The 27,748-nt window shown below is 41.5% G+C and overlaps 1 protein-coding gene across 1 annotated transcript in view; it reads right to left on the bottom strand.

Annotated features, from left to right (window-relative positions):
- Positions 1–27,748, bottom strand: part of sorcs3a (sortilin related VPS10 domain containing receptor 3a) — a 283,860-nt gene that overhangs the window by 112,651 nt on the left and 143,461 nt on the right. The window contains exons 3-4 of the mRNA XM_086176758.1: positions 16,693–16,792; positions 10,165–10,323 (exon numbers count right to left, since the gene is read on the bottom strand). Of these exons, the coding sequence (XP_086032884.1) occupies positions 10,165–10,323; positions 16,693–16,792 (259 nt within the window). The remainder of the gene's footprint in view (positions 1–10,164; positions 10,324–16,692; positions 16,793–27,748) is intronic.

Raw genomic sequence — 27,748 nt, 5'->3', positions numbered from 1 at the left:
TCCGGCTGGAGGGTAGGAGTGTGAACAGTCCATGTTGGGGGTGAGCATGGTCCTTGGCGATGGAGGCAGCTCGCCCATGGACTCATCAGAGATAGATGCTCTGCAGTGAAGGCAGTGGGAACCGTGTGATCCTCTGCAGTCTAAAGCGGTGGCACTGCCATACCGCACACCGATGAAGTTGGTCAGGATGCTCTCAACAATGCAGCTGAAGGAGTTGCTGAGGATCTTAGGCGACATGCCACACCCCCTCAGCCTCCTGAGGAAGTTTAGCCACTGTTGAGCCCTCCTGACCATCTGCATGGTGTTGAGGCACCAGGTGAGGTCCTTGCTTCTACACACAGTTATTTGAAGCTACTCAACCTCTTAACCTCAAGACCTTGTGGAAACTGTGGCCGATGAGGTCTTTTCTCCTTCCTCATGTCCACTATTATCTCCTTGGTCTTGTCTGTGTTGAGGGTGAGGTTGTTGTACTTGCACCACTTCACCAGACCGGCCACCACATTCTATCTCTTCTGTGTGGCTGTTTTTGGGACATGCTTGTCCGTGCTCTGATAGAGAGGCGGTGACGTAGCATGACGCAGTAACACCATCAAGGCCCTCTTGTAAAGTAATTTATATTCATTACCTTGGCAGTGACCTGGGCGTGGAGACATTGCTGCCCCGTTTACAAGCCTCTCCCGGCACCACGTTGTTCAAGGATCCATTTGCCAACTTGCTCCTCTAGCTGTGGCCATCTAGCTTTTAGCCCACACTTAGCTTTTTGTGTTTTTTTTTATTTTTTTATTGCAGTTACAGTATCCTCCGCTTTTCTCTGATCCCTCCCCAATTGTGGTTGTTTTTGGGAGTGACCAGGACAGATAGGATCTGGAATGAGTCCATTAGAGGAACAGTACGTTAGAAGTTTTGGAGAGAAGGTCGGAGAAGCCAGACTGAGATGGTTTGGTCATGTGCAAAGGAGGGATGGTGAATATATTGGTTGACGGATGCTGCAATTGGATCTGCCGGGCAGAAGGTCTGGAGGAAGACCAAAAAGAAGATTTATGGACATAGTGTGAGATAATATGAAGACAAGTTGGTCTGAGAGAGGAAGATGCAGAGAATAGGGTTAGATGGAGAAGGTTGATTTGCTGTGGCAACCGCTGAAGGGAAGAGCCGATAAAAAAAGAGGCTTAGGGGGATGTATATGTGAATGTAATAATTCCATTAGAAAAACAAGAAGAAATTGTCTCAAAAATGCCCCATTTTCAACAAATGATTAATTAATTTATTTATTCATTTATTTAATTTATTTGAAATAGTTGTGGGTTAGACAAAGAAAAAAATCATTGTTTCTCATTGGCTAAATCATTCTGCAGTGCCTCTTGTAGCCCCCATCTTCTGGAAGACAGTGGTCCACAGCAATCTGATTTGGTAGTGATTGATTAATTTTTCTATCCTGATCTTGGATATTTTGTTTCTGATCATTTGAGCATTTGACAAGGAAATTGTATCACTAGCAACGGGGAGTAATATGACTGGATATGAAATAAATATATCAGTGAGGCAGAGTGAAGAAAGGCAGAAGTTCACCAATTTGTGACAAACTGCATCTCAAAATTATAGAACAATTCCAGAAAAGTTCTCTTGGCAAAATAGCAAAGACTTTGAGGATCTTACCATTCACAGTGTGTGTCCACAATTTGGCTTGTAATCCAGGAATGCAAATGGAAGCCACATCATGCAAAGAAGCCGTTATGGAACAAAATCCAGAAGTGTCTCTGTCCTCTCTGGGCCAAAGTTCATTTGAAATGGTCTGAGGCAAAAATGGGAAATGTTCTGTGTTGAAAGGATGACAAATCTGAAATCCTTTTTGAAACCAACTCAAGAGGAGAATGACTGTCTTGCTTGTTATCAGGCAGAACAGCTCGAAAAGCCGCATCTCTAATGTTATGGGTTTACATTAGTGCTGACAGCGTGGGCAGCCTTCACATCTGGAAAAGCAACATGCTCCTGTTTCGACAGTGCCTTTTTTAGTGGTTGAGTATTGTATGCCTTGCATATTCCAGGCATACAATACTGAACCACATGATATAGCCATCATAGGTCTGAGCAATTCAGTATCTTTAATTAAACTACTGCATGTTTTTGGACTGTGGAAAAAAAAACAACAATAGAGAACCCAGAGGAAACCTGACCAAAAACGGCCTTTGTTGGAAACTTGGGCACTACACCTATTTTGAAAGTGGTTTAAATCAATAAATGTACAATATTTCAAGGTGGCCCAACAGATTGACTGCAGTGAGACTCCATAAGGCTCTTTTATAAAGTTGGTCCTCTACTACCATGCTTTTTTTCTTTCCTTTTATGGACTGCTACAGAGAAGGAAAGCATTTTCCTGTCTTCATTGCTGTTGATACACTCCACTGTTGGTTTGGCAGCCCACCTCCATCTGCTGTTTTGAGAACGATTCGAAAACAGATATCTGCTATTCCATCAGAAGCGGCTCCTCCATCTGTTTCCTAGCTTTTCTTTGCCATGCAGTGGCTAAGCTCTGTAATTTCCCTTTGATTGCAGAACTTCCTTTGCTGTTTCATTACACTACACTCGACAAATAAACAGTGTGAAGATTTGTAAAGCTAGCATTGCTATCACACGCTTGAAATGTGTTTTGAAGTCCTCATGTAGTTGTTTTACAAAAAATATGCTACACACATGAGCCTCCGCCATTTGAGGCTTGATGATTGTTTTGTTTACTCTACCTTTTCCCATTTTGCATGTGAGGTGTGCTTTTTCTCCGTGATTATGACCTCTTTTTCCCCTGATTAACACATCACTTAAGATAGAAAACTCCCTGTGATCTATTTTATTATTGTTTCTTTATTGACCCACCCATCAACTGACAGGTGACATTAATCACTGTCACAGAGAGACTTACTTGAATCCAAGGCATTTGACTTTAATAATATTGTAGTTGAAACAATAGCTTTGCTGAAGCAACATCTTTATTGTATTTCCAGGCCTCCTAGAGAAAGGCAGGCAAACAAAATGTTGTTTGCCTGGACTTGGGTTTTATTTGTGTTTGGTCTTATGGGAAAAAAAAAAAAAAAAAAAAACACAGTGTGGGATGAAAATGAAGAGTATTTCAGTGTCGATGATTGTAAATAAGGTTAGAATTGACGCAAGAACCACCTTTCTTACCAATAGGAATAAACCTAATAGCTGTGATTCTCTAAACCGTAGATTTGTGTGTTTAGGGTTCGAGAGAAATGAAGGGATTCAATTTGGATGTTCAACTTGTCTCTCATGAATTAGATGAGTGAAAAAAGGAGAACGTTTGCACATAGTCATAGATGGTGTCTGACGATGACACAATATGACTATACCAGTAAGTATACAATGTATTTTAGAATATTGGGCCTCTGAGAAGAAAAAAAGAACAAAAAACATAATACTTTCATCATAAGACATGAAGTATCTCATACAATATGGAGTCCAAGATGAAATCTGTCACTGCACAAAATTGATACGTTTATGTGTGCGTGTGAGTGTTTCCATTTTTTCACATTAGAGAGACTGATTTCTGAATGACTTAAATGACCAAAAATGAATTGTGGATTTAAAATCAATCAATATTTGGTCAAGGTAAAAGGTGGACTGATACTGAAACTCCTAATTGCATTACCACAATCTTTGCTTTTGGGAAACCTAAGTCTCAGTTTGTTCTGTAAAAAAAAAGCATAATAAAGGAAACACCCTATGTGAACATGTGTGCAAAAATATTCTTATATTTGCTTACTGGTTTTAATTTACTTGATCCCAATCACTGAAATTTCAAATCCAGTGAAAGAAAGGAATATTTACCTGTTTCAAGTCTATGTGAGATCAGGGATTCTCTCGAGTTATAATATCAACGACAATTATATCTGTTGCCTGGGGCCTAAGATAAGATAGTAACAATTATAATGTCAAAAGATAAAAAAGTAAAATACATATGAATGTAAATATAAATAGAGAGACAGAAGATAGCAAGAATCCACAAATAAATAGACAGCAGGCCTTTGATATATAATTACCTCGAAGGGCAGAGAAGTAGTTCATGAAAATGAGGTTCAATTAGGAATATCTGCCTCTAATGTCATGGCTTGTGTCAAAAAACAAAACAAAACAAAACAAATAAATAAATAAATTGGATGTCATCATTTTAGTGTGTCCAACCAGGGCACAGACAGTTATAAGGCAAAGACAGGTCTGATTAGATCAATGTGTGGGGCTAGATTCCTTCCTCTCCTTGTAGGTTTGTCTATTTACATTAACTCTCTCACTTGGCATCAGTAAAGTCTGGCTTATTGTCGGACTCCAACTTGAAACTACATCAATAGTCTCCACAATCAGTGGATAGGAGTGGATAGGAGTTTGTGACACATCAGGAGACGTTTTCAAAGTATAAAATATACACATATATATATATATATATATATATACATATATATATATATGATGGCACAATTGCAAAGTGACAGAGTCTGAATATTAGCTGGTTACAAGCTGAAGATGACCATATTGAAGTTTCTTGCTGCTGGCTCAAGTGTCTGGATGAAGTGTTGAGAAAATCCAGTCATAAGAAGAAACTAGTAAACCTCTTTGAAGAGACCTGATGAGGAACATCTTTATTTGCAGACTTCCCTGGAGCTCTGGGGGAGTGGTAGTTTCGCAGTTCATTGATGACACATCCGGGAGGAGAATGTAAATGAGTCCATAAGAGGTAGTCATGATGGCTGAACTTTGAGTGTGTGTGTGTGTGTGTGTGTGTGTGTGTGTGTGTGTGTGTGTGTGTGTGTGTGTGTGTGTGTGTCTCAGGGACGCTATAAGGTATATAACTTATTTCCAGACTTTAGGATTAATCACACGACCCTGACAACCGTTTAGTGTTGTCAGGGACTCTTTCACCTCATAATTTAGATGCTATAATTTAAAACTAATGATAGCAGCATGGGGCTTATTTTCAAATAATTTCTGGTTAGTCTTGTGCAACAACGGAGAGTGACAGCACTATTAGAGGGACAGCACATGTTAGATGTTTTGGAGCGAAAGTCAGAGAAGCCAGACTGAGATGCTTGCGTCATGTACAGAGGAGGGATAGTGAATATATTTGCAGGTGGAAGAATTGGTAGCTCATTGGTCGAGCGCATGCTTTGCGTGTATGAGATCTTTGGTTCAATCCCCGGCATCTCCACTGTAAGTCGCTTCGGATAAATGTGTCTGCCAAATAACTTTGATCTGTTCTAAAACCAAAGAGAAGATTAATGGATGTAGTTAGAGAGGATATGAAGGTAGTTGGTGTGAGAGAGGACATGGGGTAAAGGATTAGGTGGAGAAGATGTATTTCTGCTCTGAAAGGAAAAGCCAGAAGGAAAGAATGAGATTATCAAAAAAAAAATGGTTAAAATGGTTGAGCAGATCTAGCAAAACCTCCATTTCAACTATTTCCAGTATCATGTCTTCATATCTTTAAAGGATGATCTCTGATCTAGCTCTGAATAGATTATCTTTCATTCATTCATTCATTTATTCACTCTTTCTTTTATATACTCTTCTTGTTCTTCTTGTTCTTCTTCTTCTTTTGGCTTTTCCTTACAGGGGTCGCCACAGCGAGTCAACCCTCTCCATCTAACTCTATTCTTTGTATCCTCCTCTCTCACACCAACTACCTTCATATCCTCTCACTACATCCATAAATCTTCTCTTTGGTCTTCCTCGAGACCTTCTGCCTGGCAGCTCCAATTCCAGCATCCGTCTACCAATATATTCGCTATCCTTCCTTTGTACATGACCGAAATATCTCAGTCTGGCTTCTCTGACCTTCTCTCCAAAACATGTAATGTGCTGTTCCTCTGATAGAATAATTTCTGACCTATCCATCCTGGTCACTCCCAAAGAGAACCTTAGCATCTTCATCTCTGCAACTTCTAGCTCTGCCTCAGCTCTGCCACACCATGGGCAGGTGTCTCCCTGAGCCAGCATCTGGGGTGCACGGGCTGTGTCTCCCTTAGATATAAAACATTTGCCAAAACCAAACATGCGATTATTTCATCTGCCGTATTTTTCGGATTATAAATCGCAGTTTTTTTCATAGTTTGGCTGGGGGTGCGACTTATACTCTGGAGAGACTTATTTGTGAAATTACTGAGCTCTCTTGCTCTAATGTGTGTCTGTCCGTGTGTCTAAGCATGTACTTAATATATCAGTGATCGTCACACACACACACACACACACACACACACACACAAGCCAACCAATCAAAATACAGCAGGGGCAGGTCATGGCAGAAGTGCGTTGTGAAAAAAAAGATGCTACCTGCTACTTCTGTACCTATGAAAATTGATCATTTCAGCATTTGCAGTAACTTATAAAAACAACTGAGGAGGGCTGAACAAGATTGAAAGAAAATCATATTCTGCAGGTTACAAGCCGGAAGTCGAGAAATGTGCAGCTGAAAACGGCAATCAAGCAGCGGAAAGAAAAACTGAAGGTAGGCTTGAAAGGGACTGGTGAAAAGCGGACATTACTCTTACTGAAATGAAGAAAACTAAAAAAGCTAATCGCGGGCTAAAAGCTAGCTGGCCAAGGCTGGAGGAACGAGTTCACACATGGGTGCTTGAACAACATGCTGCTGGGAGAGGCTTGTCAACAGTACAGTTGCGTCTACCAGAGAGATGAATATAAATGACTTTGCAGGAGGACCTTCCTGGTGTTACCGCTTCATGCAAAGCAATCGCCTCTATCAGAGCATGGACACCACCCTGGCGGGATTCAGAAAGGCTGGAATAATTGGAACAGCAACTGACGGTGACTCTGACGTAAGCGACGTACCGGTAGAGGAGGAAGCGGCGCATTGTCTACAATCGGAGTTGGCGGAGTTATTCAGAAGTGATGCCGAAGAAGAAGATTTCGTTGGATTTAGTGATTAAGAGTGACATGGATTGTTTGGCTGCAGCATGTGCTATATGGTATTGTTATTTGAATGACTTACCGTAATATGTTGCGTTAAAATAGCCTACTAGGCACATTCTCAGTTCGTTGTTTATGTGTCATATAGGCTATACTAGGCAACACTTATTCAGCCAATTGTTCTCTATTCTATTTTTATTTCAAATTGGCTTTCAAGATGAATTGTCTATTCTTGGTGTTGGATTTTATCAAATAAATTTCCCCCAAAAATGCGACTCACACCCCAGTGTGACTTATATATGTTTTTTTTCATTCTTAATTATGCATTTTTATCTGGTGAGACTTATACTCCGGAGCGACGTATAATCCGAAAAATACGGCACTCAATTGTGCATTCATTCATATCCACTCCCTCGGACACCATAGGTGTTACATAGGTGTTATCATTGCAAGTATTGCTGTTGATCACTGCTGGTTGCAACTTTTGCACATGTTTATACTGTTTATATATTGTCATATTGTTTAAGTGCAACTCGTTAATACAAGCCCTATCTCCATCCATCCATCCACCTTCCCCCACTTATCCGGAGTAGCCAGAGCAGTAAGGCCCAGACCTCCGTCTCACCCTGCCACATGGTCCAGCTCCTCTTGGGGGACCCCCAGGTGTTACCAGGCCAGCCTGGGGACATAGTCTCTCCAGCATGTCCTGGGTCTTCCCCGTGGTCTCCTCCCAGATGGACATGCCCGGATACCTCCCCCGGGAGGCATCCAGGAGACATCCTGACCAGATGCCTGAGCCACCTCATCTGACTCTACTCCAAGCTCCCCCCGGATGACCAAACCTATCTGTGGGGAGAGTCCGGCCACCCTGCAGAGGAAACTCATTTCAGCCCCTTGTATTCGCAATCTCGTTCCTTTGGTGACTACCCACGGTTTGACACCATTGTTGAGGATGGTTACGTAGATCTCCAGGTAAATTGAGAACTTCGCCTTTTGACTCAGCTCCCTCTTCACCACGACAGACTGGTACAGTCTGCATCGCTGCAGAAGCTGCACCGATCCGCCTGTTGATCTCCCACTCCATCCTTCCCTCACTCGTGAACAAGGCCTGAGATACTTGAACACCTCCACTTGGGGCAGGACCTCTTCCTCGACCTGGAGTAGGTACTCCACCTGTTTCCGGTTGAGCACCTAGGTCTCGGAATTGGACGTGCCGATCCTCATCTAGGCCACTTCACATCCGGCTGGGAACCGTTCCAGTGCCCAGTCCACATGGCCTATCTGTTTAGATATATTGTTAACACTGTTTATTGTTTAGTCTTAGTTTTTCTATTTTTGATCCCTTTTCTTGCACTGCCTACTTTCTGTTGTGGGATGATTACATATTTGATTTTATGAGAATTTTAAGATACAAGATTCAAAGCGTTTATTGTCACATGTACAGTGTAGAAACATTTTTCCCAGCACAGTGAAATTCCTACTTTGCTGTCCACAGTGCATTTGGATATGTGCTGATAGGTACAGGGTAAACATTATTATAATATGATTACAGATATGAATATGAACATTGCAATCGAACAGTGGCAGTGCCATAAGACATTTGAGCTTGTTGTGCAACTCACAAAGTGCAGGTGCAAGGATGAGTGCAGTTTTAAGTGGCAGTAGACTTTACATGTACAGGGAGAAGAATGAGTGTCAGCTGTTTACGAGTCTGAGTTACAGAACGATGAAGAATAATGTAACCCCATCATGAAGGGGGAGGGGGGGGGGATTTGACCACAGATAAATGGGGAAAAACTAAAACTGACGTCTTAAAAGATTCAAAGACCTCAAAATCTCTTTTAGAAGAAAAGTCTGTGCCAAAAACAGTTTGGCGCCTGGCAACAGGCTGGTGAGACAAAATCATAGCCGCTTCATATTGTCTGTGTGTGTAACTAATTATAGAACTGCAACACAAGTCAAATCATACTAAAAGCTAGATGGAATACTATGTTTTGAATGAGAGCACAGTGGTCTGCTTTCCACTTTGCTTCCAGTACTATATGCACTTCTTCTTCCGCTCCGTTGCTTTTCCCTTCAGGGTTCTCCACAGCTAATCAACCTTCTCCATCCAACCCTACTCTCTAGATCCTCCTATTTCATACCAACTACCTTCATATCCTCTCTTAATACATCCATCAATCTTCTCTTTGGTCTTCCTCTAGACCTCCAATTCCAGCATAAATCTACCAATATATTCACTATCCCTCCTCTGTACATGACCCAACCATCTCAGTCTGGCGTCTCTGACCTCTCTAAAACATCCAACGTTGCGTTCCTCTCTGATAGACTCATTCCTCATCCTATTGATCCTGGTCACTCCCAAAGAGAACCTTAGCATCTTCATCTCTGCGACCTCCAGCTCTGCCTCCTGTTTTTTCATCATTGTTACTGTTCCTAGGCCATACCGGATAGCTGGTCTCACCACTGTCTCGTCCACCTTTCCTTTGAATCTGGCTGATAGTCTTATATCTCATAGTCCCCCTGACACTTTTCTCAACCCATTCAAACCTGTGGTGTGGAACGAGGGGAGAAAAGTGTGGACAGTGTGGAAAAGAGGTGGAGACAGGTTCCAAACTGTCTCTTCACCTCTTTTCCACACTGTCCGTTGCTCTGGACTGTTGACCCCAAGTACCTGAAACCCTCCAACTTCTTGATCTCCATTACATGTCCCCGGGCTCCACTCCTCACATGCAGCACACCTCACCACTGTCTCACAGCTAGCATACATGTCCTTCACCAGTCTCAGGGAAACGTCCAGGTGACGGTAAAATATCTGTTTAATGACCAATAGCTGTTGTTGGCCACAGCCACGGCTCATGAGCCTTCAATATAACTAACTGCTCCTGCTCAATTCCAGGTAAAAAACACCAGAACATATTGCACCCCAAACCACATCCACATTATTCTCAGCAACACCAAAATCACACAGAAAACAAGCATCACCATAAATTTCAACATTTGTGACTCGCTACAACACTTCTCTGCCACTCCAGACTTCCTCATACCAGAGTACCTCTCTTGGCACCCTGTCACATGCTTTTTGTAGGTCTACAAAAACACAGTGCAGTCCAGCACTATATGTGCTTCTGAAATGTACTAATGATATAAAGTGGCCTGTGAGTTGCTATGAGAGCAAATGAGGCCTTACTGAATCACATGCAAGCCATTCTATCACACAAAAACAACGATTCTCACCTTCTGGTCGTGACTGTAGGCCAAGGCCCAGTCCTCTTCGGTGGGGTGGAACAAAAGGCTCAAGACATAAAATGTCAGTCGGTACTTCTGGTAACTGGATCCCTCATCGGCACTGATGAGCACACTGCTCTCAAAGTCAGGATCAGTCAAGACCATAATCTGAGAGCAAAGAGAAGAGGTAGGCCGAGGTACAGATATGAGTTTTTGATGGAGCAAGAAGAAGGGGATTTGGAGCGCAAGTATGAGTAAAGAGGTAGATGACAAGGATAAGACAAAGGGTTGGAGAACTTTGTTAGAGACAGGAGTAGTGTACACAGAAAAGATGGCCTAGGTTTTGGCTCATATCAAGATTATGTTTGTCAAACAACACTACAGCTGGGAGTTAATTTCATTGTGTGGCTTAGATTGCTATGGATCTTTGCCATTTCTGTGTACTCGGAGTTAACACTCTTGCTATAATATAAGGTCAAGGTTGATCATAGTAACCACAAGTGAAATGTGTGTTAAGTAGACCCAAAAAGAAAGAAGAAGATTGCTTGAAAGGCTAACAGGTTAATAATATATCAGAGGAAATGGAGCTTGTTGCCTTGTACAATTAGTTCTTGTACAAACAAGGCATTAAGCAGCCATGCATGGATCTTTTTTCGTTCTTCTTATCAGCAAGTTCTCTAACATGAAATTTTCCAGCATTTCTCAGTCCAATTAATTTTCAATTTAAAATTTAACATTGTGACTGTAGTATAAGCTTTAATTTCATGCTTGGGGTATTTTTTTATTTTTTATTTTGCTAGAGCTATCACAGCTAATACAGAATGAAATAAGATTGCATACATCATTCAGCTAATGACATTTAGAGCTGTTGTGGATGTAGATAAAATGGTCCCATGAATTTCTCCTTTACCAAAGAGAAGGTATTTGAATAGGTGCATAATATATTTCAACCCTGGTAAAATTGTAAAAAGAAATACATACAACCTATGTAAACTGTAAACTGTAGTCCGCATCCTAATTTTAAATTATTTTGATGCAATTTTGACCAAAAGCTCTATCTTTCACACTGGAGCCTATCAACCCTCAGGACTTAATTTCTAATTTTAATTTTAATTTTAATTTTAATTTTATCGGTAATATTTGGCTGTTTTCATTTCAAGGCTTTCTCCTTGTAGACCAACGTAACCAGAAGCCTATCTAAATGATCAAAAAGCTTTCTGAGAATAAATATAAGGCAAAGAAGACTTTTGAATAAATCCCAGTAATTGAAGTGATTGGGTGAGAACTAAACTTATAATTTTGCTTTGAAGACTAAATTATTTGTGACATTCTATATCTCACATTCTCCATTCGTAAATGTACAGATATCTGCTTGCATCATTTGACTTCAATCACATGAAAAAAAACAAACAAAACAAAAAAATAAATAAATTGCATTTTAAACAAAATTCACATATTCACTCATCTCTTTCTAATTGAAATTCAATTAAACAAGGCAAGCCAACAGCAAATGCATTAACTTAGTCACGTTCCCCTATCCACATTCAGGAATAATATCGCTATTCTAAAATCACAGTGACTGATAGAATTAGTTGGGGATTATTAAGATTTTCCTCACAGCTTTCACTGGGGCTCGGTGAGTGAATAGGCGAGTGAGTGGGGTAACAATATGGAATCAATAGTGGTTGCAGGGATAACCTTTTGGTTTTATCAGCCTAATGTCAAGGCGGTGCACTCTTAGGTTGTCAGATCACGGAGTAAGTAAATGCATGGATAAGATGTAGAGAGATAAACACGCCGCTGTCTTAAATTAAATCAAATCATGGTTGATTAATTGAGCTCAGTATGATGAATGGTTTGGACACATCAACACTTACTTTGTGCATTAGCCAAGGAGCCTGAATTAGATATAGGTAGATATAGGTATCACTGAGATACAAGTTATGTTCATTCATGAGGTAGATGTGAATATACTGCTAAAATTTTACTCCATGAACACAAGTGGGTTGACAGGATCATTTTTCCTATTATTTGAAAAAACACTATTTACACATTTGTTTGATTAAAACTGCTATTGCACAAGACTGTCTTTATTTGATTCAATTTCATTTAATTTTGAATTTGTATTTTTACTTATGTGTACTTAAAAGTTATACTTATTTTTAGATATATATTTAATTTTATGTTTGTATGTATTTATACATTTTTGATATATATATACATCTATATATACTGTATATATACATACATATAACTTCTTCTTCCTCTTCTTCTCCTTTTGGCTTTTCCCTTCAAGGGTCGCCACAGCAAATTAACCTTCTCCATCTAACCCTGTTTGCTGTATCCTCCTCTCTCACACCAACAACCTTTCTATCCTCTCACACTACGTCCATCACATGTATGGTTTTGGCAATTGTTTTACGCTGGATGCCCTTCCTGACGCAACCCTCTGCATTTATCTGGGCTTGGGACCGGCTCAGGGAGACACTGGCATGTGCCCCCTCAAGGCTGACTCAGGGAGACATCGGCCAATGCTACCCTGAGGTTGCATTTGCCACCCTGAGACTGCATTATATATATATGATAATATAATAATGGTAATAATAATAATAATGGCAATACTAATACTGATACTAATATTAATAGTATATAATAAATTAATATGTGTTATTATTATTATTATTTTTATTATTATGTACTATTTTATTATTATCATTCTTATTATTAATTGACCAAGTAGTTAACTCCTCTACTTCACAGCACGATGGATCCTAGTTCGATTCCAACGGGGAGCCTTTCTGTGTGGAGTTTGTATGTTCTTTCTGGATCTGCGTGGGTTTCCCCCAAGTTCTCCTGTTGTCCTCCTGCCGTCCAAAAACACGTATAATATTAATTGGGAAAAATTGGGGAGATGTGTGATTGAGACAGTGAATGATTGGTTTTCTGTATTTCGCCCTGCATATGACTAGTGAGCAGTCCAGGGTACTTTAAATTAGTATCAGAACAGTCATTAAATTTATACTTACCCATCTACATTCCAAGCTAGAATTAGTCTCATACGCAAGTGAGGGATGCCTTGAATGGTAACACGGACCTCATGGTGGGATTTCATTGTATAAATGTCAGATAATTCAAATTTGTGATGTCAGAAAGTGAAAGGCTGGAACTTCCTCTCATTCTTTAGAAAACAAAATGCATTGGTAGGTACAGGCATATGATCATTCCTTTTTGTGGTTGAAGCTGATGATAGTATCTTACATTGAGCTGAAATTCAGATATCTCCGCATCTCTTTTTATCGGGTAGAACAGGGGAGGATTCTAAGAAAGGCCATTCAGACACAGAGAGGCATCAAAATAATGCTGGGAAACTTCTGTATATAATGCAAAATGATGTTGTGAAAATGATGCTGTACGGATGGCAAAATAATGAGATGAGAGATAAGGCACATGAGGGTGGTTTTCTCGCAGGCCGAGCCAAGGGCCAACCTTTTGAGTCAGATAATCTTTTGAGAATGTTACAAAATTTTGAAAGAACTGATTCACTCAAACCCAAACATGGCTGCTATCAATACCAAGTAGTATCTGCAATTAACTTGCAAAATGTATTTCCGTTACCCAAGGATGAAGAAAGTGTTGTTTAGAGTCCATTGCATTAAAGCAGATGTCAAACCTTGACCAGTCATTAGTATTAGTGTATTAGTATTTGTGAGGTCTGTGTCAAACCAAAGCATTTTTTTCTAATCTAAACCCCAGAAGTACAATATGCACCATGTTACAAGTTTGGTATGACCCTTGCATATCTGTGTTCACTTCTTTTTCAACGACTCTGAATGAACTGACCTGGTTTGACATTCAAGAACGTCAAGTGCCCAAATTCTGACTTACAATTAATTGATTACAGTGAGTTCAGCTGTTTGGTCTCTGTATGATTGGTGTCGGAGATTGGTCCGAATTGCCGGTTGTAAGTCCGACCAGGAATTGCCGGTTGTAAGTCTGACCAGTTTCCCGTGAGAGTTGGACTCCACCAGGGCTGCCCTTTGTCACAAATTCTGTTCATAATTTTTATGGACAGCATTTCTAGGCGCAGACAGGGTGTCAAAGGGATCCGGTTTGGTGCCGGATCGAGTCTCTGCTTTTTGCAGATGATGTGGTTCTGTTGGCTTCATCAGGCCATGATTTCCAGCTTTCACTGGAGCGGTGTGCAGCCGAGTGTGAGGTGGATGAGGATCAGTACCTACAACTCCAAGGTCATGCTGCTCAACTGGAAACAGGTGGAATGCCCACTCCTGCCCCAATTGGAGGAGTTCAAATACCGCAGGGTCTTGTTCATGAGTGAGGGAAGGATGGAGCAGGAGATGGACAGGCAGATCGGTACAGCATCTGCAGCAATGCAGACTCTGTACCAGTCTATTGTGGTGTAGAGGTAGCTGAGCCAAAAGGCAAAGCCCTCAATTTACCGGTCGATATACGTTCCCATCCTCACCTATGGGTCATCTGGGTACAGCTCGGAGCAGAGCTGCTGCTCTTCCACTTAAATAGGAGTCAGATGGGGTGGCCCAGGCATCTAGTCAGGAATGCTTCCTGGATGCCTCCTGGGGGAGATATTCTGGGCATGTCCATCTGCGAGGAGACCATTAAGTAGACCCAGGACACACTGGAGAGACTATGTCTCCAGGCTGGCCTGGGAGCACCTTGGGGTCCCCAAGAGGAGTTTGACCATGTGGCCTCACCGCTCCGGCTGCTGCCCCCATGACCCGCATCTGAGTAAGCGGGGGGGATGGATATTCATATTTATCTTACTTTTTTATTTGTTGACATTATAACTGTTACATTGCTGTGACAAAGGAATTTACCCTGTCGGGATCAATAAAGTTTATCTTATCTTAATTTAGACAATTACGCAATCGCCCCATACACTTGTGTCAAATGTCGCCGACTTCGTCTCATTTGTAAGCATACTTTCTGCAGTGCTTTTCTGACAGTATTGAGATACTGATGAAGAATGTAAGGGGCACACATTGAAAACAGATTAGCTCAGCTCACTGTATCATCTGACCTTGCGGATGGGATTCCGTTTGCTGTATAGTTCTCAGAACAGCAGCAGGGGTCTCACCAGTTGATTTCGCCAGGTCTACTTGCCTACTTTCTGATGCTGGAAGTTCCACATTATGAAGTTAGTTTAGCCTAATCTCTCACAGCTTTCAGCACAATTTAAAATTTTATCCTGCTTGTAGACTAACTTCTTGTTACCACTGGAAAGATTCCATTGCTCTTCCTACATTTTGATGACTAACTTTTCAGAAAACATTCCCCAAGTATTTGTGAAAATGATGTGTAACTTTTAATAATTACTTAACAGATGTGTAACATTTAGGGATATTGGCTTGGCACAAGAGTAAGACAAGATGATTGATGCCCTTTTCTTCTCACTTCACCATCATGGAGTTGGAATCTTCCCCTTCCACCATTTAGCTAAGCATGGAGATTGATAGCCTTTGGCAACATCAACCTTGAAGTATCACACACACATTCCAACACTTATCTTCAAGTCATCACTCGTTCAAGTTTCCAGTGAAAACTGAATCAGTTTACAACAAATTTGAAAGCAAAATCTCAAACCACTTTAATAATGTGCATTTCACAAATGGAGTCAAGTGAATAACATTTAAGAGATAATGGAGAAAATGGAGAATTACAGAAATACAATATAGAGAACTACAACCTGTGTTTGGGTGTCCAATTCATCTACTGCATGTTTTTGGATTACATGAATTGGTATGGCAAAATTAGATTTTCCTCACTGATGACAAACTCTTGTATTTCCACAAATAAATATTCATCTCATTGCAAGTCAATGACATTTTGTCACGTTTTCTTCTAGTATCGCTTTCTAATCATGGTTTTGGTATTTGGTATTTTGTTTTTTGTATTTTGGTATTTTAACCCTAACCCTAACCCTAACCACAATAACAGAAAACTGTGATTAAAAAAAAATAAATAAATAAAATATTTAATAAATATTTTGAAATACAGTACCAAGCTGGAATAACTATTTTATGTTTCCAATATGATTCACTAGTCATATTCATATCTGAAAAAGAGTTATAACATTAGACATCAAACAGGGAAAGTCAGGTTTCAGAGATCAATAGTTTAAGAGCTTAATTCAGTCCTTACAATAGTTCAGTTAAAATTAAAATAACATATAATGGAATAACATACAGGTAGCGCATTAACACAGAATTACCCTAAAAATGAATGATGGACATTGTTGGTGCTGATTTAACAATAGTAATTTTATTCCATTGTAACAAAAAGAGAAAGAAAGAAAATAAAGAAGGGTTCGGGTTGGAAGTTCAACACTGGGTCTACAATCATTAAAATAAGGAGGACGAATCTGTTTTTTTACAGACTGAATGGCAATACAAAGTGTAATAATATATAATAGTGAGTCTTCAGATTTCAATGATTTGCTTTAACTTTATTAGTATTCTTCACAGTATTTTTCATTTTCAATGAAGAAAGTGAGCATCTCACCTTTTTTTTGTTCGTTGGACAGACGTAGAGGTAACTCAGAACAGTCTTGGATCCCACTTTGTCATTCATTCTCTCGTATGTTGAGCCGTAGTCGGTGGATCTAAAGAGATAGAATGAACTGAAAGTGAAGGCTGGAATTTGCTGGGAATGGATATGATGAACAAAAAAAACAGGAACATTGCCCTGAATGGTTGTTTGTCTGTATATGCGGTCCTGAGATTGACTGGTGACTAGTCCAGGGTGAAACCCGCCTCTCGCCCAATGACAGCATGGATAGCATCCCCTGCAACCCTGAGTTAAGCAGCAGACAATGGATGGATGGATGGATGGATGAATACAATAAGCAAACAGACATTGCATGATTATGGTCAAAAGCAATGTAAAATAATGCATATATTGATATTATATAGTATATTTGTGTTTATTCAACAGGATCTTAGAGAGTGAGAAGATGCCTGAAGAATGGAGGCGAAGTGTGATGGTGCCCATCTTTTAAGAACAAAGGGGATATGCAGAATTGCGGCAACTACAGAGGGATAAAGTTGATGAGCCATACGATGAAGTTATGGGAAAGAGTAGTGGTAACTAGACAGAGAGCAGAAGTCAGCTGTCAGGGTTTCACACCTTATCCCGATTTGTAATCGGCGCCAGCTGCAGCAGATGCCGCTAATCAAGATCCCTATAAAGGGCAGCGGCACGCTCTGCCTGGCGCCGAGGGATTGTGGCTCTCAGACCACTGCAGAGCCCTGCCACGGCCGGTCCCCAGCACTGCCTGCCCGACGCCTCTCCCTGGTCGCAGAGTACCCGACGCCTCTCCCTGGTCGCAGAGTACCCGACGCCGACCTTACCCAGATCCTGCAACCCGTCCTGCCATTTCAACGCAATAAAAGCGCTCTCAACCCATCCCTGCTCTGAAGTGTGGTTCCCTGCGCGAGTCCGCCCCACCGGCATGCGACAGAATCCCCTGGCCAACATGGACTTGGAACCACACCCGCCCAGGCTGGTGCCATGAGGCGCCCATTGGGGGGGGGGGGCTGTCAGGGTTTCACACCTGATTCCGATTTGTAATCGGTGCCAGCTGCACCAGATGCCGCTAGTCAAGATCCCTATAAAGGGCAGCGGCACGCTCTGCCTGGCGCCAGGGGATTGTGGCTTGCAGAGCCCTGCCAAGACCGGACCCCATCCCTGCCTGCCCGATGCCTCTCCCTGGTTGCACAGTGCCCAACGCCGACCCTACCCAGATCCTGCAACCCGTCCTGGTGAGACCCAGCCTCCGCAGTCCCGTCTGCAACCCGTCCTGAGGGCCCGACGCCAACCCTACCCAGATCCTGCAACCCGTCCTGGTGAGACCCAGCCTCTACAGTCCTGCCTGCAACCCGTCCCGTCCTGCCATTTCAACACAATAAAAGCACTTTCAACCCATCCCTGCTCTGAAGTGTGGTTCTCTGCATGAGTCTGCCCCAGCGGCACGTGACATCAGCATTTGTGAACAGCAGTATAGCTTCATGCCTGGGAAGAGTACTACAGATGCAGTATATGCATTGAGAATGCTTATAGAGAAGGCCAGAGGGAGCTTCATTGTGTTTTTGTAGACCTAGAAAAAGTCTGACAGAGTGCTTAGAGAGGAGCTCTGGTAGTGTATGGGGAAGTCTGGAGTGGCAGAGAAATATCTTAAACTGGTGCAGGACATGTATGCTAGCTGTGAGACATTGGTACAGAGGGGTAACAGAGTAGTTCAAGGTGGAGGTGGGACTCGATCAGGGATCAGCTCTGAGCCCCTTCTTGTTCGCAATGGTGATGGACAGGCTGACAGGCTGACAGATGAGGTTAGACAGGAATCTCCATGAACCATGATGTTTGCATATGACATTGTGATCAGTAGTGAGCAGAGCAGAAAACAGGTAGAGGAAAATCTAGAGAGGTGGAGGCATACTCTGGAAAGGAGAGGAATGAAAGTTAGTTGCAGCAAGACAGAATGTGGAGTCTCTTCACCTCTTTTCCGGAGAGTGTGAAAAAGAGGTGAAAAGACGGGTCCAAGCAGGTTGGAATGGGTTGAGAAAAGTGTCAGGGGTACTATGTGATAGAAGACTATCAGCCAGAATGAAATGAAAAGTTTACATGACAGTGGTGAGACCAATGCTGCATGGCCTAGAAACAGTCACAATGATGAAAAGACAGGAGGCAGAACCAGAGGTTGCAGGGATGAAGATGTTGAGGTTCTCTTTGGGAGTGACCAGGATAGATAGGATCAGGAATGAGTCTCAGAGGAACAGCACATGTTTGATGTTTTAGAGAGATTGTACAAGATTGGCCAGATTGTACAAAGGAGGGATAGTGAATATATTGGTAGACGGATGCTGGAATTGGAGCTGCCAGGCAAGAGGTCTCGAGGAAGACCAAAGAGAAGATTTATGGACGTAGTGATAGAGGAGGATATGAAGGTAGTTGGTTTGAGAAACGCAGATACAGAGAATAGGGTTAGATGGAGAAAGTTGATTCGCTGTGGCGACCCCTGACCCCATATATATACACACATAGGTGTGTGTGTGTACATATAGAGATATATAAACACATATATATACTATTGTTCTATCCTTCTATTCTATATATACTATTCTTCTTATATATAAAGAGAGAGAGAAGAGGAGAATGCTAAATGTGTTTAGGAATGAAGGTTGTGAAGGGGATAAACCACTCATCTATGCCTGCCAGCAGAAACAAACTATTTATAAATGTCTGGGAAGTCTTGTAAATTATTAAAAAAAATCCCAATAACTACTATGAAATAACATATGACAAGTGCAGAAACATGTGGATGTTCTTGAACTTGGTGCTTTTTAATAATTGAACAGTGGGAATGAGCCTGTTAACCGGCTTAGTCCCCAGAAAGAAAATTCTTATGAATCCATCATCAGAAGTAACCACCAAATTTGACTTTAAATAGAATATTACACCATTAACATGGCTTTTATTCACTTCCATTCTTCTCCTCTCATTGCTGCATTCAGCATGCCAAGGGTTTTCACATTTTTCACTGCAGGAATGAAGCCCCATGGCACAACTCCCATTCAGACCTGTAGTCTCCTTCACATTATAATGATGAAAGAGAGGATGATACTCCTTTCAGAATTGTTTCCTTCTTTTCTATATCAGGTCTAGCCATGCTGTTTGAGCTCCTTCAGCAGGAATGGGGTTTCAGTGAAATAGCAAAGATTTTTCTTTCCCTGAAATGCAATCCTTAATTCCCTGAGAGACACAGTAGCTGCTATGATTACAAAGCACAATAACGAGCCGACGGGCCTTCATATCCAGTGTATATTTGTGCAGAAGTGCTGGGGGGTTGCAAAAATCAAGCTTAGGAAAAACAGTACATGAGCGTAACACATGCTGCCATTTTGCCATGGGATCTTGAAATCAGGAGGATTATATATTTCTATTTCAAACGCATTCAAACTGTTGTTTTTGATCAGCCCAGCGCAGGTTTAAGCCACTTCCATCGAATCCAAAAATGTTTTTCTTTCCTTTCTCATGACACTGTTGCATTTGTTTCTACTCAGAAAGAAGCTAAATGACAGCAACACCTGTCATTATAGTCTAAACTTTTTTTTTTTGTGACTTCTAACTGTATGAAACCATTTGAGTCCTCTTGCCTGATCAGTCACATGAAAAAAAGGGGGTTTGCAATACATTGCAATTATTTAATAAAGAAAAGTACAGTTCAGTTGTGGCATCACAGTCTTATGATCCATCGCATTCAATGTGCAATGTGCCACGCATATATTGGCAAGGGGCCCCGCTTCAGTCTCATCAATTCATTGTACAATTCTGCCGAGTGAGATGTATGTCAGCTTCATCATCTTCTACAACAGCGCTCGGAGACCAATGGCTCACAAGCCATAGATGGCTCTTCCGGTGACGGCGTATGGCAATCAGATAGCCAACTAGTTTATCCGCGTCAACCCTCATAACAAAAAAGATGGTGAAGAGAAAAAAAAAAGATGATGATTACCGTGCACCGGGCTGCTTGGACAGAGGACTTTGCATTTGGATCTGCGCTATGGCTTTTATGGCTCTCCCATTCAAAAAGGTTCCCGACCCCTGATCAACAACATGGATTTCTCTGTGCAATCATGAAAATAACCTCCTTGCTTTTTAAGTGTAAGCTTTATCAAATACAATAACTAATATATCCTCCCTTGTTTTACATTAGCAGTGAGCAGAACACAATTGGCAGCAATATACCATGCTTCAAATTCTTTACTGATCTGTTAAATTAGAACTCAAAATAAACTTGAGTGGCAAGTGGTATGAAAATGGGGTAGCAGCATCATATTATGAACATGGATAAATGTATGGGTAATTGCATATATATATATATATATATATATATTATATATTATATATATATACACTGCTCAAAAAAATAAAGGGAACACTTGAAAAACACATCCGAGATCTAAATGAATGAAATATTCTTATGAAATACTTTGCTCTTTACACAGTTGAATGTGCTGACAACAAAATCACACAATGGAAATCAATTGTATCAACCCATGGAGGTCTGGATTAGGAATCACACTCAAAATTACAGTGTAAAAACAAACTCCAGGCTGATCCAACTTTGATGTTATGTCCTTAAAACAAGTCAAAATGAATCTGTGTTGCTTCCTGAGTGGACACTATGATTTCACAGAAGTGTGATTGACTTGGAGTTACATTGTGTGGTTTAAGTGTTCCCTTCATTTTTTTGAGCAGAATATATATATATATATATATAATGCTGTATTGCTGTAAGGGCTTGAATGACTGCAGGCCAATAGCACTCACTCCGATCATCATGAAGTGCTTCGAGAGAATGCTGCTGGCCCACATTCAATATGACGTCCCGGAAACCCTGGACCCCCTGTAATTTGCATACCGGCCCAACAGGTCTACCTCAGACACCAAAGCCTCAAAAATAAAGACTGCTACATCAGGATGTTCTTTCTGAACTACCACTCCGCATTCACTGTCATACCCCACAAACTCACACACAAAATGTCCACTCTTGGCCTGCACCCCACCCTCTGTGACTGGCAGACCGCAGTCTGTCAGGATAGGTAACAGGACCACAGTCAGCATCATCATGAAAACAGGCATTCCTCAGCCATGTGTCCTCAGCCTTATCCTCTACACCTTGTTCATCCACTGCTGTGTTGCCTCTCATGAGGACAATGTCATCCTGAAGTTCGCAGACGACACTGCAGTGATAGGATACATCACCGGTGGAGACAAAACAGCCCACAGGATGGAGGTGGCCAGTCTGGCGAAGTGGTCTTAGGACAACAACCTCACCAAACACGGGCAAGACCAAGGAGATGATAATGGACATGAGGAAGGCAAGGAGACCTCATCAGCCCCCGTTCCTCCAAGGTCTTGAGGTTCCGAGGGTCAGCAGCTACAAATATCTGGGTGTCCCAAGAATCAAGGACCTCACCTGGTCCCTCAACACCATGAAGACATTCAGGAGGGCTCAACAGCAGCTGTACATCCTGAGGAGGCTGAGGAGGTTCAGCATGCCACCTAAGATCCTCAGCAACTTCTACAGCTGCATTGTTGAGAGCATCCTGACTAGCTGCATCAGTGTGGATTGTGAGTGGTAAAGACTGCAGAGGATCACCAGAATCCCACTGTCTTCTCTGCAGAGCATCTTCCACCGCAGAGTCCACAGGAGAGCTGCCTCCATCCCCAAGGACCACACCCACTCTCAACATGGACTGTTCACACTCCTACCCTCCAGCCAGAGGTACAGGACTGTGAGATGTAGAACGACATGATTAAAGAACTCTTAAACAGCTGACACTCGTCTTGCACTTGTAAAGTGTACTGCACCTGCACTTTGTGAGTTGCACACCAAGCTGCACTCAGTATGTCAGCACATAGCCAAATGTACTGTGGACAGCAAAGTAGGAATTTCTCTGTACAGGAAAACATGTCTCTACACCAGGGGTGGGAAAACCTTTTGGCTCAGGTGTTGCATTGAGTTTAAAAATTTGACAGACGGGCCGGGTTGGCACAAGATGCGATACATATTTAAAAAAAAACATATCAGACTCATCTGACATTTGTCTGAACATTGTCTGACATTTGCTTTGAAAATAAAACCAGCTTGGTTTTGAAGGCTCTGACGTTCGCTTGCAATTCATGCACAAACCGTTTTTTCCCTTGTCGCTTCACGTCCAGCTCATTCATGTGTGTCGATATTTCCATAGTAAAGGCTAAATCACAAAGACAATCTGTGCCATTCAGCTCAGGAAAATTCTCAAGTGTTCTCAAGTAGCTCCAAAAATGAAATAATCCCCTGTTTGAGCTCCCAAATTTATTGATCCAATTATTCATATCAAGTAGGAATTCTGTACCAATCTTTGGCGGGCCAGATTAAAAAGACCAACGGAATGAATGTGGCCCACGGACTGTAGTTTGCCCAACCCTGTAGTATTCTATCTATCTATCTATCTATCTATCTATCTATCTATCTATCTATCTATCTATCTATCTAACAGGGGTCTCAAACTCGTGGCCCGCAGGCCAATTGCGGCCCACAGGACGATAGTTTGTTGCCCCCACCTGTATGGCACACTGTAAAGTGCCATACACAACAAACTCGTGGACCGCACTAACATTAAACTTTTCATATTGAGGTACTTTTCATATCAAGGCAAATTACGATAAGATAAGGTAGACTTCGTTGATCCCGGGATAGGGAAATTCATTTGTCACAGCAGTATTACAAGGGGGTAAAAGTGTTCACATAGTAAAAATCAAAAAAAAAAAAAAAACGAGTAAGGATATAGATACAAATGAAGAAGACTATGTACAATATAAACAGAGAGAAAAAAATATATGTATTCAAAAAACAAAGAAATGAATGGTGTTAGAAACAGCAGGTGCACAGTCAGAGATGTGTGTGGTATGAAAGAAGTGATAATTAGTAAGGTGTCCTGGAGGGTGTATAAATATAAATATAAATATAAATATAAATATAAATATAAATATAAATATTGCATGGATAATAGTGGTAGGTAGAGGTGGAGGCAATGCGAAAAAAGGGATAGAGGTAATGGGGTAGTGCCAAAAAAAGAGGGGTTTAGGTGCTTGTTGCTTTTGTTGCTTGTGAGCAGCATTGGCACTGCTATAAGCAGAAGAGTTGATGTGCTTTCTGTTTTGTGGCCGTGTTCATTGTTGCAGCGAGGATGCAACAGCTGAGGAGCTTCTTAGAGCCCCCACAGTGTCATGCAGAGAGTTAGAGGGGTTGTCCCTTATAGATGCTTGCTTTGCTACCAGTTTGCTGTTTATGTAAACACCCAGGTACTCCTCCACGATCTTGATGTCCAGACCCTGGACTTTCACTGGTGCTGCCTGGGGGGCAAACCTCTGGAAGGTGATCACTGTCACCTTTGTCTTACTGACACTAATCCATCCATCTATCCAAGCCCAAGCATTTAGGCAAGTGGGCTATATAGGTACGCATGTTGTGCAGTGACCTGTGGTTTACTTTTGATTGACGGGGGGCAGAATGTTGAGGCACAATGAACAAGGCTGTCCTAAAGCAGCCACTGAGATTGCATAGCTGCATAATTACTATAACCGATGCCATGAATTAGAGAGCATAACACTTGAAAAGGTGATTCCATGCTACTTGCCTGCTGTAACCCTGGCTCACCACATTGGTCCGAAGTGGAATGCACATGCCAATAATAAAGGAGAAGTTGAGGACACCATTGCAAAGCTACCTTGCAGTGTTCTAGTGAAGACTTTGCAGACCTTCAGCCACAGGAATGGTTCAGCTGGCAATCCATTAAAAAATCAATATAGAAGTGTTTTGGCTGCCATCTTTCCTGAAGATTCCCAGGACCAACTATTAAACATAGGACTAAGCTTGGGTGTCCATACTGTGGATCTCCTGGTCTGTGCATGGGAAGGATACCCCACCTTCAGCATTAATGTGCAGAAAGAGCAGGCCCTCGAAGCTTTTGTCCTGGGCCCCCAACAGGCACATAAACATCTAAAAATCTAAAAACTATGAAAGGTTATGGAAATGACTCTTCTAAAACAACTGAATTTTGACAACTATCATGTCACACAAGTTCACATCTACAGACCAATTTTTAGAGTTTTACAAAGACTGTCAATTTCATAGTGAAAGACTTTGAAAAGATTCGGTGAAGCCCAAGGAAAATTACAACTAGATTTTTTTCCCACGATGAAATGTCATCACAGAGTATTTGCAGAGCCTCTGCTATTTTAGCCCAACACTTTTTCTTACTTTGCCAACAGCTCCACGATCTTTCTTGATGGTCCATACTTATCGTTCTGCCGCCAATACCACTACAGCTATTGTTTATTTCCTTTTTTACGGTTTTGTTGGAGTTCATGAATTTGTTGTTGATTACATGACATTACATCACATTAAAGTCATTTGGCAGATGCTTTTATCCAAAGCGAGTTACAAAAAGTGCAATTTGATTGTTTAACGTCAGCGTAAAGACTGAAAGACTTGCAATAATATAAAAACATTTGATATTGTTGCAAACCGAAGATTGGAAAAGACTGCTCTACAACTCTAAGATTACCAACTTACACTTCATGGCCGAGATAATGGGTGTGTGTTGTGACTCATATAAGGCTCCAGTAAGACTAAATATTTCCTGTGAAAATCATGTTGTGTAAGACCACCATAAAAGAAAATATTTGTCTGTGTGTGAGTGGAGCTGGAGGACATTCTCCCAGGATGAGAAAAGCAGCCTGTTTTTGTTCAAGAAGCAAGGCCACATTGCATGCTACTGCCCAGCGCCAGCACCAAAAAGTCTAGCCCAGCAGCTGGCATTAGAACTGCCACCTGAAGCTACTCCAAACTCTCCCCTCAGGTCCCGACCACGACTTTGCTGCCTTGGACGCTCATGGACTATATATAAGGCAGCGGCTCATCTGTCATTACCTCTGTCAATGGTGAGTACATCAAAATGGTGGGGGAGAGGACTTCCAGTCACATCTCACTACGTACAGGTCCTTCTCAAAAAATTTGAATATTGTGATAAAGTTCATTATTTTTCATAATGTAATGATAAAAATTTAAACTTTCATATATTTTAGATTCATTGCACACCAACTGAAATATTTCAGGTCTTTTATTATTTTACTGATGATTTTGGCATATAGCTCATGAAAACCCCAAATTCCTATCTCAAAAAATTACTCTAAACTCTAAACGAGCTATTAAACTAATCATCTGAATCAAGAAATTAACTCTAAACACCTGCAAAAGATTCCTGAGGCTTTTAAAAACTCCCAGCCTGGTTCATTACTCAAAACCGCAATCATAGGTAAGACTGCCGACCTGACAGCTGTCCAGAAGGCCATCATTGACACCCTCAAGCAAGAGGGTAAGACACAGAAAGAAATCTCTGATCGAATAGGCTGTTCCCAGAGTGCTGTATCAAGGCACCTCAGTGGGATGTCTGTGGGAAGGAAAAAATGTAGCTGAAAACACTGTGCAACCAGAAAAGGTGACCGGACCCTGAGGAAGATTGTGGAGAAGGGCCTATTCCAGACCTTGGGGGAGCTGTGGAAGCAGTGGACTGAGTCTGGAGTAGAAACATCCAGTGCCACCATGGGCAGGAAATGTGCTACAGTTCCGCATTCCCCAGGTCAAGCCACTTTTGAACCAGAAACAGCAGCGGAAGCGCCTGACCTGAGAAGAGAAGCAGCACTGGACTGTTGCTTAGTGGTCCAAAGTACTTTTTTTCAGATGACAGCAAATTTTGCATGTCATTCACAAATCAAGGTGCCAGAGTCTGGAGGAAGACTGGTGAGAAGGAAATGCCAAAATGCCTAAAGTCCATTGTCAAGTACCCACAGTCAGTGCATGTCAGCTGCTGGTGTTGGTCCACTGTGTTTTATCAAGGGCAGTGTCAATGCAGCTAGTTATCAGGAGATTTTGGAGCACTTCATGCTTCCATCTGCTGAAAAGCTTTAGGGAGATGAATATTTCATTTTTCAGCACGACCTGACACCTGCTCACAGTGCCAAAATCACTGGTAAATGGTTAACTGACCATGGTATTACAGTGCTCAACTGGCCTGCCAATTCTCCCGACCAGAACCCCATTGAGAATCCGTGGGATATTGTGAAGAGGAAGTTGAGACACCAGACCCAACACTGTGGAAGAGCTTAAGGCCGCTATCCAAGCATCTTGGGCCTCCATAACACCTCAGCAGTGCCACCAGCAGATTGCCTCCATGCCACGCCGCATTGAAGCAGTCATTTCTGCAAAAGGATTCCCGACCAAGTATTGAGCGCATAAGTGAACATAATTATTTGTAGGTTGCCTTTTTTGTATTAAAAACACATTTTTTTGTATTGGTCGGATGACATATGCTAATTTTTTAAGATAGGGATTTTTGTTTTTTCTTTACTTTTTTTGCCAAAATCATCATTATTAAAACAATAACAGGCTTGAACTACTTCAGTTTCCTGTAATAAATCTAAAATATATGAAAGTTTATTTTTTTATCATCACATTATGGAAAATAATGAACTTTACCACAATATGCTAATTTTTTGAGAAGGATCTGTAGATCACAGATTCTGGCAAGCAAGGATAAAGCATGTTACACCCCACAGCAAGCAAGTTCCTGATGCAATTGCCTTAAGGGGCCTTTTGCTCTGGATTTTGCATGTTCTCTACATGGGTTTCCTCTGGTTTATCTGTTTATCTCATGCAGACATGCAGAAATTCTGAGGGACCCTCAGTTTTCCGGTTTTAAATGAGAGAATGAACAGGAGTGGTTTGTTCTTTAGGGCAATCTGGGTGACGCACCACCAAAATGTGAAAAAAAAAGGTAATGTTTAAAACCACATTCTACCGCTGTAAAAGCAGTTCTGACCATTGTAGCTGCCTCTGAATGTAATTTCCAATCAGCGTGCAGTACCGCTCCATGGGAAACCGACAGTTTTTAGAATGATTTTCAGTCAGGTGGGAATCGCCCTGGGTTCTGTCATAGATACTTTTGCTATG

This window comes from Fistularia commersonii, chromosome 29 (assembly GCF_037954325.1).
Source record: "Fistularia commersonii isolate RoL2024-O1a breed Wild chromosome 29, RoL_Fcom_v1.0, whole genome shotgun sequence".
NCBI classification, from domain to species: domain Eukaryota; kingdom Metazoa; phylum Chordata; class Actinopteri; order Syngnathiformes; family Fistulariidae; genus Fistularia; species Fistularia commersonii.
Note: the sequence above shows the minus strand (reverse complement) of the source record. Positions and strands in the feature narration are given on the sequence as shown.